Source organism: Schistosoma haematobium, chromosome ZW, assembly GCF_000699445.3.
Source record: "Schistosoma haematobium chromosome ZW, whole genome shotgun sequence".
Classification (NCBI taxonomy): Eukaryota; Metazoa; Platyhelminthes; class Trematoda; order Strigeidida; family Schistosomatidae; genus Schistosoma; species Schistosoma haematobium.
Genome location: NC_067195.1, coordinates 12018150 through 12030706, shown reverse-complemented (window position 1 = coordinate 12030706; position 12557 = coordinate 12018150). Strand labels below are relative to the sequence as shown.

Sequence of the window (12557 nt, the reverse complement as noted above, 5' to 3'; positions counted from 1 at the left end):
ACATTTAAAATTAATACTCCGGAACCTATTGCTAAAATTAACACTAGATGTATACTTCTGAATTGAAATTTATAATATAATTAGTCAGCTCGGTTTCTTTAACGCTACAACTTTCTGATAATTTGGAATCACCTAAAGCAACAATACCTATTTTTTTCACTGGCTAATCCTTAATCAACACTAAAACTAGTTAAACATAATAGTTTCAGGATATCGTCATAAAGCATTGTCACGACTTGACAATCACGTAATGTGACTGATAAAATTGATGAAACTATTAACGAAATCGGTCAACAAATTGACTTATAATTATCATTAAATAGTGTTGTTTTCTCGTTATGTTCATTCACTACAGATGACTGCAGTATTTTTCTCTATCAGTTGCTCATTCAGTAAATATCTCAAAACCTTGTCAGTCTAATTGATGGCTTAGCGACACAATCATGCATACAAATAATCAGTATAAGCAGTCGAGCAAATCTCCTGCAAACTGAAAACATCAGTGTCGAATTTATCCCAACACTGACTAAGGTTCAAGCCATTATCATAGACATGAGTTGGGAGTGTACTCGCGTTGGTTACAACTCATGTTCTTCCTGATAATCATATGAGCATCACTCACTGTTAATCATCCTGTAAAGAATTATTTAGCCGAAGACATCTTGCAGCACCACATCACCTAGAAATATGGCACATAGGTTTAGTTGATTTCAGTAACTTGTATTCACTATAACTCATTTACATTGTATTCCGCCTTATGCTAAACCGCATACTTGCAACTAACTTGTATGCACCATCAGCCGGTAGGTATGAAGATAAATAAATTGTTTATGGCAATGCAGAACATTGAGTCTAGAGCATGTTTCTTACGGATACATTCATGTTTAACGAATCGCTCTTAGCTATCTGTCTAAAATTCACATAATTATCACTTCACGTATTTGAAATTTTTTTTGATAACCACTCATATGCATTAGTAGTATTACTAAATTCTACCACGGTGAAGTAAAAATGAGGTCGAGAAAATCTCCCCGTAACCAAATAAACCGTATCAAATTAACTGGAACACTATTTGGAATTCTACTCCACCGTTACACTTTTGTTCTTTCAGTTAGCCTACTAATGCAGATGCAATTGGAAACCAACTCATGGACAACTTACCGGGATATACGTTATTTGACTTAATAATTTGATCCAAAAATAATACCAATATTAACGTTACAATATTGATTGTTTTTAATACTTTTAAACACAAAATACTTGTACTACTTATAAGTTAAGTTACTAACCAATGGCTATCACTACGCATCATATGGCAATTTAGTGAAATGTCTATACACTAAATCATCCTTAATTTTTATAGTTCCACTTTGTTCAACTCCTATACAATCTTCACATAGAATTCTATTTTTTTGAGGTTTCTTTGAAGTGTTTCTTAGCGGAGTTTGTAATCGTACAGTGTCATGACGAATACGAAGGTAATGTGTCAGAGTTTGATAGAGTCCCATAACGTCATTTCGTGTCGTTGTTGAGGAATCTTAGACGAGAAAAGTTGTCTAAACCGGCCATCTTCTTTGATCCGTCACCTCTCTCATTCGTAACATGTCCGTTGCTGAGCCATGTTGAAGATCGATGTTATTGAGGAATTAACCTGACCTTTGTCGACTGATGAGATCTCCGCGTTTAAGGATAGACCTTTTTAGAGTTTCGTAAGATTCCGAAACATCACTAGTAAACATACAGGGTGTGACGTACCTACTGAATTTGCGCGGCAAGCCTTCACTATCGCTCCGAATAGTGTACGTTAATCGGTCACGCCCTGCTCGTATTAGCCAGCCTTTGCGTAGCAGGACCAGGTTTCGTTGTTATCATGACAGAATGGCATTAGCTAAAATGAAGGTGGTGTAAGAGTCAGAAGCAAAAAGGTTCGAAGATATATTTGATAGGTTACCCATAAAACCAGAAGTGACTGATCTAAACTGACTAGAGTTCGTGGAGAACTGATGTCAAAATCATCATATAGCCATTACTTAATTAGTTTAAGCCCGGACCGACAAAAGTCTCGTATTTTTACGTGGTATATATCAGCTGCAACACGTTAGGTATAGACGACAGTCTAGTTCCTCAACGAGCACATCACTATTTAGATAGTAACAGTATCACTGCGTCGTTGAAACAGCAGCTCAATTTATTTTCACACATAAAGATTGGTACAAAGGGGTACCAAATACGGATGATCAATTTAACTGAAAAGTAAAAATATTTCTCTACCTTAATCATCTAATAAGAATAGAGAGGTGAATCCTTTATCAAGATCTGTAGTTCTATTTTAGGACTATTTTTAAATCAAACAAAGGAGAATTATAGTTCAATTTACGTCTATCTACAGTATTTTTAGTGGCCAGATAATCAAAGGTAAGACTCTTCTGATGGTAGGCAACAGTTGTAAACTGCCTGAGTAGTAATGTAGTAGGGCTTAGTGACAACCCTTATGTCGTCTTTAATGCAGACGACAAGAATTAGAGGTTATTTTACCAGAAATTAAAATTAGCCCGCTGGGTGTAAACAAGAATAAAATGATTCTATTTAACATGCACATTTGAAGTGCAGATCTGGTGTGTACCTAAGAGGTAAAAATGGTTATTCGGTAGTTATTTCAGAAGTATATCCATCATATAAGGGAAAAGTAATAATCAAATTTTACCGTCGTTGTTTAACTACCTTTATTGTTTCCCAGGGAAATTACGAGAATGTCGACCGTCTTTTAAGAAATGATGTCATAAGACATTCTTTTTAATTTATTAGTACACAAATTTTTAGGTCAGGAAGTGACTTAAGTTATTTGCATACCAAGTCAACTCCGAAGTCCGTTTTACCATGAAAACTCACGACGGCCTGTATGTGAGAAATCTATTGCAGAGTACTGCATTTCGATGCTGTTCCCGGTAATATATGAATTATAGTGTGCGATAGTGAAGAAAAAAGATTAAACGATTAGCAATTGTTAATTTCCTGAGTCCTTACATTTTCTAAACATCCAACAATGTTAGTATATTAACATTGATGCCTGACTTGTAAACTGAGAGTGATATTAATCTGCGATCCCGGAATGGTACTCACAGGATGGTATTTAGACAAAAATCCTGATGATTGAACTAATGAATTCCATGCCATTGACATTACCACAAATTTAGAGTAGTCGAACTATAGAAAGGCACCTTATGGAACAAAGTCAAAAGTGTTATGAATATTTAGAAAAATTAAGATGGTTCGTTGGAATAAGTAATCATCTACCAAATAATCTAATATCGCTGAAAACAGGTTGCAAATTTACATGTTTGAGAATGCTGGTTATTTTTCTCTTCAAACGACGGAGACAAACTCCTGACTGGTAAACAGTAGGACTGTCTTTACATATCTAGTCACCAAATTATGGGACCATACTCAAATTCTAATTTGTTTTTTCAGAGAGACAGTCAGTACTTCTAGCTCTCGCACAACAGATGTGACTTGACGTTGACCACAAAAGTTACTTTAGATTACTGCATTAAAATAATACTATCAGGTTAAAGCAAACGGAGTCAGAAATGAAAAGGTTGTCCAAACAGATATTTAAAACTTTAATAAAAAGCCCTGTTACGTAACGCGATACTACAAAAATATACAATTATTTGTAATATGACTTATATCAACTACATGTGACTAGAACAGTAGTTCATGGCAAACAGCAGACCACATACTCTACATGACGATAAAAGAACTCAAAATAAAAAAGGTGAAATTCTGAAAATAAACGGGTTGACTCTATTGATAAATGAACAATTTTTGGTTAGAAACCACATTATTTTATTGTATTTTATCTTATGAAGCAAATAAATCAGTTGTAATTGATACAGATAGACTATAATAAATCTATACAAAGAGGAAAAACAAAACACATTGAGTGGAGAAAGTTAAAAGGTAATTTGAAATAATAAAATGTGTTGGTGAGAACAAGGTAACATTTAACTCTTGGACAATCGATGCTAGTCAAAAAAGAAATTGAGCATTTACTGATTCAGACTCAATATAGGCAGTAACTCCCAAACAATGCTGGAATGAGAAAAACATATTCAGTTTTCGGATTTACAATTTAAATGAACAAAGGGGTTGGAAAAATACCGACATATAAACTAAAGAAGAGTTGTGTAAATCAATTGTTTGTAAATGCGGATGATAGGAGACATTTTCTTGGAAAATATTTTGGTCATATGGTAACAAATATAAAAATGCAACGAATTGTTTCTTACTGGGTGCTTGGACATTTGAAGACATTCAGCATTCCCAACGGCGACAAGGATCAAACAAATTTGTAAGCATTATTCTGGTTATTTTCTCGTATATTCAGATTCGGCAAACTCAAGTGTGTAACTGATTACTGCAATCTCACCAGATGAAAATACAAGCTAATTTAATGAAATTATTTTATTATTTATTCATTTAAACTCAGACCAACATCTGATTCACTAAGATTGTTACGGTGTGATTACCTGCTACTTTAAAAACTCGATCTCATCGTTTTGCAAAAGTACTTTCTGACAAATACGCAAGTTTGAACAACTTCCCCGACAGCACCGAAGTGCACTGACGTTGGACATAAGGCCGATTGCTTAGCAGGATACGAAATAGTAAGAAGCATAGTACTTCTCGAGTCCTCCTACTCTTGGATAATAATAATTTACAATAGCTAACTAAAGGAAAGTTAAACAATTCACATGGTTTGAAATATTAAATTATATGATTGAAAACCGGAGCGAACGTATTCACTCCAGATCTTTCTGTAAATAAATAACACTTCAGATCTGTCAAATAATTTATTTTCAGCATTCTTAAGTTAAATTTTTGCATAGTATTTTAACTCTCAGTTTCTTTTTCTTGTTGTGTTTACATGAATTAACAACTGAAGCTGTTGGGTATTAGTGTCAGTTCTTACATTTTGACTGATTGATACATTTTTGTGCTATATAGCTAGGTATTGGACTCGGTCACGCCAAAACTAATCCAGTTAAACGTTGACAATTCAAGAACACTTTAGATTAAGTTGTCAATAAATGTGAATGGTATGTGCACATTCAGTAAAGCCCGAGTTACCTTTGCTAAAGTTAAGTTTTTCTTCATCTAATGAATTGATAGTATTTTCAGGTGGTACAGACAAAGCAGCACCTTCGATCTTCAGAAATTAAACTTCCAAACGAAAGTAAACCCAAGTTTGTTCAAATGAATGACTGAGACCACGTCAAGCGTAGTTTGATGATATTTGGAATCAAATCCAGTATGAAGTCTTACATGATACATAGCTAAAATACTTTTTCTACAAAGAACATTTGCTTTGATTGCAACCACAGGTCATCTCATCATGAAAAAACTAATCGCTACAAACACTCACTGAACAGATCCCCATAGTAATATATCTAAACACAAACTTGGGGTATGTGTAAAATATAAGTGTGGGATTTCTGTGATATCACTGTAGATCTCGAAGAACTATGCATAATTATCGCGTCCATGAAGGTTTTTACTGAGAAAAATCGGATTTTACTATATCAGACCATTGATGATGTTATTAAACTAAAACAATAACGAAAGAAACATAAGACTGATATCGAATAATTATGAATATGACAGTCTTCTCTGAGCTAACTTATATATGCAGACCCACGAACACGTTGCAGAACGCAGCTGAAATGGTGGCATATATAGTTAAAGAAATTACGCTACGCAGTTATGGAGAAGAAAACCTATAGCAATCCCTTATAGAAAGTAATTTTTTAGTCATTGGGTAAAAGTAATGGGTTGGTACGAAGTTATCAACTAGAACAGGGAACTGAGTTGTTTGTCATAATTTCTTAACTAGTAGTGTTTACAAGGAAATTTTAGCTACGTTCAGTTTTGTGTGCACTCACCTAAACTTAACAGAAGCACAAGTAGAGTCACTTTTTCATGAGGTTATTTTGCATTATCAATCGAGAACGGTTTTGTAAAATTACTAATAATAATCTACTAATGTTAATTAGAAAGTGTTCTTTAAAATGGAGTGATATGTATCAAGAATGCTTAAACTAACAACTCTATCGTCGTTTTTTCCCTGGAAATTGTGATAATTTTATTAGGACACAAACCGTACGTTAATTAAATACGGGAATAAAATTTATCGTGTAAGTCTAAGAATTTGTCCGTCTCACTCTACAAATTGTGGATTTCACGAAATTAGAGATGCAATACCATGAATGCACTCCAACCATTGTAAAGAAAAGATGAGATCGCTTCTAAAACATAGATACTAAGCTATCTTAGTCGCAGTTATGAATCTAAATAGATGAATATTCAAGCACGTGACATCCAGCTAAAGCTTAACGTATATTATGATACTGACTACCACTTATTTTAAATTGTTACTGTTACGAGCCTTGAACGAGAAATGAAGTGCAAGAAAATGCTAATATAATTGATTTGAGACTGGATGTTAAGTTGGGTAGTATGGACTTCTGGGTAGCCAAATGAATGAAAAATCAAATTTCATCATATTGCTCTGTACATTTCAATTAGCAACATTTCGACAGTAATTATCTGGCCTTTTGTGTCAGCTTACGCTACGGACAGATTATGGCGAATTTAGTAAACTAGTGCGACAAAATCGTAGAAGACTTAAAGAATGATTTTGCAGGTGTACAGACAAAGACTAGGAAAAAAACCATTAAGAAACTTTATTTTGGACCTTTTTGTCCAGCAGATAGGAAGTATATGTTTAGTTTGAAACTGAGCTTAAATCTTAAAATACTTCCTTCCAAATGAATTTTGTATCAATCACGAAAAAGAACTTAACCACCTACAAAAAGCTTTGACGAGGGTTTGTTTATGTAAATATCTGGGTTAGAGGTAAAATCTTATTGGAATTTACAAGCTGTGCTTATGCGCTGGTTGACAACCAAGGCCATTTGTGAAGGTGAAAAGTATAAACAAGACAGACTTGACAGATCTGAAGTCCGTAAGTAAATGTTGGTCATCAAACTAATTGCTACCTTACTTTAAGAGTACACTCACAGTTACATATTTGTGTACCTGTCTTCGAGACACTAGTGATACAACCTGCTTGAGCAAACCAAAATAGATGGGAGATTAACAAGCAGGGCAAAGGAGCAGCATTTTGAATATTTATCACTAAGTAAATATTAATACATCAGATAGTGAAATTATGGTGGACAAACGTAAAATGCCGGTAGACTTCCAAATAATTTCTCAATGTCAGACTAACAAAAAACGTGAGAGTCAGAGTGGAAATCCTAGTTTTCTTGAACTCTTGGTTTGCTTTCTAGATTTTTATATATGGCGCTTGAGTAAGAGGTAATTACTAGCAGTAGAAAAACTGCATTAACTACGCTAATGAACACTGCAAGTGGATTGAATTGATGAACAGGACTTAAGCGTATGGCATTCAAAAACAATGGTATTTTAATCGTTGAGTAAATCTCTTAGTTTTGGATGTTCTAACAAATCAGTGTCAATCGTTTTTGTTTCAACTGAGTCGTATTTAGCACTAAAAGGGGCAAGAGGTCTTCGTATGTACACCTTCTGTGTACGAAGATTTGGCAAGTTCTTTGTTTTAGTATTCAGTAACTGTCGCTCGGAAGCATATTGCGAATGATAACAGGAAAAATGTGATGACAAGTCTTGTTGACACACAAATTGATGTTTACATCACTGAACTAATCTCAATTACGTCCACAGTAACCAAGTATGTCATCAGAGTACCAGGAAGAAAATCAGCTGTTTAGACAAAAATTAAACGTAAAAGTAGAAAGTCGATGACAGTCGTTGAGATATAAACACTCCCAAAAGCACATCTTGAAATATTACTGTAGGAAAAAGTTGATTGTCTAGAAACCAGATGTCTTAAATAAGACACAGAACATTCACTATTGGAATGGGTGATCTTAAGAAAGCGATATAGCATGCCCCAGTAACTGAGAGCAATAGTCCAATAAAGTCAAATCAGAAGAACGTAAATACTAACTACATGGATGTTTAGTCTTCTACTAGTCTGATTATATGGGACTCAAAAAGTAGCAGCATTTATAGTCGACAAAACATCATGCTCGTGAATCTGCTATCCAGTATGTACTGGAAGCAGTGTTAAATGAATCAAGTTTGGCAAGCCAGTTGGTAAAACTCCATCGAGATTTCAGGAACTGTTGAGTAGCACGAAGAACAGGTATACTACTAAATAGTGTACACAATGTTCATGACTAGAACTCGTATATCCACCTAAACCTGCTGCTTGATGTATGTACAAAAAAGGGGCCTTCATTCAGTTAGACTTCAGTTTGGTGGGGAAAAATCTTGAAAAACCAAGGTTTTCAAGTAGTTATGCCCTGGAAGCCTATACTTCCAAGTTATTTTTCAATGATAGGTATGAGACCTAACGCGAGCGATTCCACGGGTCACGACGTCTGTGGACTCTACATTTAGAATCACGGTATATATTTCTGTACTGGTAGGGTCATTATTCGTACTATATTGTACTTTAGACTTAATATATATGATGTTCAACGAACCCATTTCTTTCCATCCAAATATTTTGGTTACCCAAGATCGATTCAATGGTCTAAAATCTAGTAAATCGCCGGGTCGTGGTTGAATACACCCACATTGCCATATTCCTCTCGACCACTGGCAGAACTAACCAATACGTTGCTCTTCTGAACTCAATTTCCGAGTGATTGTGAGTGTTGAAGCTAGATGGACTAATAAGCATGGAACTAACGACTAACTACAAAATTGCCAGTCTAACTGGCAGTGGTTGGTACTACAAAAAAATACTCAGGAATAATTTGCTCATATACGTAGAATCATTAAGTTTTAACACCAGATTAACAAGGAATTCGTAATTTAGACCCACTTGACTAACCTGATCACTGAGAGGACTGAACAGCTCACTGTGCCTGTGGACCCAATATTCCTAGATCTTGCCAAACCATCCGACGTGTACAGAAGCTTACCAACTTCAGAATAACATGTACAGCAAAAGATGGGATAAGAAACTTCCTTTTCATAAAAGATTGAGAGTAAATGGAACAGTATCTGAATGGAAAAACGTGCTTCAAGGTAATACTTAAGGTACCCAATTATTTCCACTGTCAATGAACTACGAAAACTGATTAAGCCATCGCGCCTTTGTTGAATATATAAAGATTTACAGACTAATGAACAATGATGATAATTACCCTGATCGTCTATCAGATTTAGATAGATTATGAGTTTATTATAAACTCGGGGCCCAAAGATTTGATATAACTTACAATCGCAACAGCAAAAAGCCTACGAGCAATTGTATATCATGATTACGAAACAGTTGCACACTACGATGAAGTAGCTAGTAGTTTTTGCGTGCTACGATTAGTCCAGTACTTCCAAATATTTCGTTCCATTTATGTGAGAACACTTAGACTACTGCACTGAAGCAGCTAGCCCATATCCTATTACGGATGCTGACATTTAAGTGTATTCAATAGGTGGGCATGAATGTGGTAACTGATTTTTCAAACTACCATAACGAGCGACTAAAACTACCTTATTTTTTAATCGCAAAACGTAAGGTTTAGACAATATGTATCTTTAATAATGATCTGAAGGTTAACATCTTTTATTCTTTCTAGGACGAATCATCGAGGTCAAAATGTGTAACAACCGCGACCGAACGCAGAGTGGGAACCTGTATTTTCCACCGAGTGGTAAATAATTGGAATGCCCTACCTGAACTGAAATTAGGTCAATCGGTGAAGAAACTGGACCTCCGTAGGAATAATTATGCAAACATGAACAAACGTCACTTGACATTCTTTAATACTGAGCTACCAATAAGACCTGATAAAACCACCCAGAATGGAATTTGAGGGTTCATTTTACGAGTTAGTTATTCTTGATATGAGTGCTAAAATCTGATCATTAACCGAGTTTGTAATAAAAAATACTATGAAACAAACTAGACGATTCAGTACTACTTGTAAGTAGTTTAGGAACATTTGTATACTAGCTAGCACTATAACGAAACAGCTAGTACATTACAAAACTAACTTTTGAAACTAATTAACTGACTGCGCAAGTCACAGTAGTACCAGTGGGGACTTTGTGTACTTTGAAGTGTGATACAACTAACGGAATAGTGGTTGATAATCCAGCAACCACTGTCCGCACTGCATTTACATGGCGATGTGATTAAGCGAAGGAAATTGGGTTTGAATCAGCAGCGTATACAAAGCCTTTCATGTTAATCAACATTAAACCAGATTACCGAGACCCAAGCAAGAAAATCTACGGAGGATCTCTGACGCATGAACTATCGAGAAACGCATAAATGCAACAAGACTTTATGAAAGTCAGTGAAACATAAAATTTACTTATTTACAGCAGAGTAGATATTACGACTTAACCTTACAAGTTGGAGATGGATGGGAAATTAGTTTTATGTATTAAAATTGGCATTGTATGGATATTTCCAGATACTGACAGTCTGCACTTTACCGGTCCTGTTAAAATAAGGAAACGACGATCTCAAAATTTAGTTGAGTTAAAAACATGTAATTCCACGGGTATTATTCCAATTAACTTTACTACTCATTGAGGCAAGATATAATCACACGCATGACAGTATTAAAGTTAGCTAACAAACCTATTTCAAGTAAAAAGGCGAAGTATCCATAATTAGGATATTGACAGAGGTATTATGGTATTTATTTAGTGAATTTAACAAGTTTAATTTTATCATTACATATTTAGACAGTACTACAGACAAGCAGTTAGATAATTTAAGCAAATTTTTTTTACCGAGTTTAGTGGTATTTGATTGGCGAAGACAAACATGAAATGCACCTCTGGCTTCATTGTCATTATTGATTATTTTTGATGACGGAGCCTCATGGTCAAATTAGTTATTTACCCGAAATTATTGTGATCATTATTGATTCCTGGACGCGCGTAGGGATGGCCTCGGCCTCGTCCGCGAGGTTCTGGGATGCTGACTTTTCCCCAAGTGTCGTCTTGTCCTAGATTAAAAATTTAGACCTCAATTAAACCCGCAAAGAGCTGCACAAAATAGGGAAAAAGCGAAGCTACCCGACCTACCATAGTTCGTTCCGAAATCTTCAAAAACATGGGAATTGAACTCATTCTGCTCATACAGAGTTATTGGAGGGTAGGCAACGGTATTCACATCATTAGCAAACACCTCGGAAGCAACAGGAACTGGTGGTTGGATAGCAACACCGTTCTTGGCAACACCTCTGCCTATCCAAGGCTTACCTCGACCACGGAAAGGAAGCTGCACTGGAGGTGCAGCGAAGGGAGCTTGAAGTGGTGGTGGTGGCGGACCGCGCAAGGGGGACGGATATTTCTGACGGAAACATTCCTTCCGGCCACGGGCAAAGGCTGATTTTGCTGGACCCACTGTTGAGCTGTGGGTTCTGTTTGCTCCTATAACCGTACATAACTTTGAAAACATCAACTCACTGGTAGCATGATTTTCCTTACTTCCGCTAATGCATGGGCTAACCGATAACATGATTCCGAGGGTGGACCTAAACTATCAACTTGAAGGTGCAGCTTTTGCTTGAGGTGCTGATATTTCGGATCACCATTGGAAAGGAGCTGCTTTTCCTTAGCGTCATCTCTTAGACTGCCAGCACCTAAGATCGCCATTTTTGTTTTGGTGGTTTCTTGCACTGCTCTCAGTGTCTGACCTCCCGGACCAAGAAGTTTCCCAACGAAATTAATAGCAGGATATTGTGCCTGAGGAATTTCTATTTTTGCCCTCACTTTTACAGGTTTGTTGCTGACCAAGTCAAATGAGTCCGCAATGCCGCCACGCAGACGGAAGAGTTCTGAAAAAATCAGTCTTTGGAAGCAAATCATACCATTTTCTGCCAAAGAGTACAAAGCAGGAAATGCACTGCTATCCAAGTTTTGTAGTTCACGCACTAAAGCTTCAACCGTCGCCGACTGTTCTGGTCGCAGTTCGCCAATCTTCATTTCTGATGAAAATACTTTACTATGGCCGACCTTCAAAGTGTTAAACAACGGGTACGATGTCCAATAATGTCGCTACACATAGGCATGATACAACATTTGTCTCTGATATCGTGTGGTGACATCAAATGCTGATACATGAGTCAGCCTTGTGGAAAATAAGTTTGCTGCGGAAAGGCTGACGCGGAAAGACTAATTAGATCATCTTATATCTGCGCTGAGTGAAAGGGTCTTCATATAAATGGTTTTGAAACCTCGTTGTGTGGCAGGAGTTTTCAAAGCTCCAAGGTCAATGTTCCTTCTGATAAACAGAGCATTGGCTAATATGGAAAAATGAGATGTGTCGACAACGTCAAAGACCGGGAGGGTCATTCAAACAGCGATGGAATTTTGAAGATTCAACCAGGCGGTGACTGGAACATCACTTGGATAAAAAAGAGATTAGCTTCAATAAACACAATGCTGTATTCCGGTCATGAAAAATTTGTTCAGAATAAAAG

The 12557-nt window shown here is 36.2% G+C and overlaps 1 protein-coding gene across 2 annotated transcripts; it reads right to left on the bottom strand.

Moving 5' to 3' along the window:
* Positions 1 to 1989: 1989 nt before the first annotated feature.
* Positions 1990 to 12111, bottom strand: KHDRBS1 (KH domain containing, RNA binding, signal transduction associated). 2 transcript variants are annotated; one of them, XM_051210414.1, is made up of 4 exons: positions 11946 to 12111; positions 11542 to 11912; positions 11158 to 11505; positions 1990 to 11078 (listed from the first exon to the last, which is right to left on the bottom strand). In XM_051210414.1, exons 2-4 carry the CDS (start codon positions 11591 to 11593, stop codon positions 10969 to 10971), a joined length of 510 nt encoding a protein of 169 aa, XP_051070404.1. In that variant the 5' UTR covers positions 11594 to 11912; positions 11946 to 12111; the 3' UTR covers positions 1990 to 10968. The 2 variants fall into 2 exon arrangements, with proteins under 2 accessions (XP_051070404.1, XP_051070405.1); XM_051210415.1 differs by having other exon boundaries at positions 11158 to 11912; positions 11946 to 12083.
* Between the last annotated feature and the right edge of the window lie 446 nt (positions 12112 to 12557).

What these genes read in the sequence shown, in the direction of transcription:
- KHDRBS1 (XM_051210414.1), bottom strand. Translation starts at nt 11,593, where the DNA reads ATGTTATCGGTTAGCCCATGCATTAGCGGAAGTAAGGAAAATCATGCT. An exon ending in TAAGGAAAATCATGCTACCA is followed by an intron (nt 11,506 to 11,541) that starts GTGAGTTGATGT and finishes GTACGGTTATAG; the next exon opens with GAGCAAACAGAACCCACAGC. An exon ending in AGATTTCGGAACGAACTATG is followed by an intron (nt 11,079 to 11,157) that starts GTAGGTCGGGTA and finishes TTTTTAATCTAG; the next exon opens with GACAAGACGACACTTGGGGA.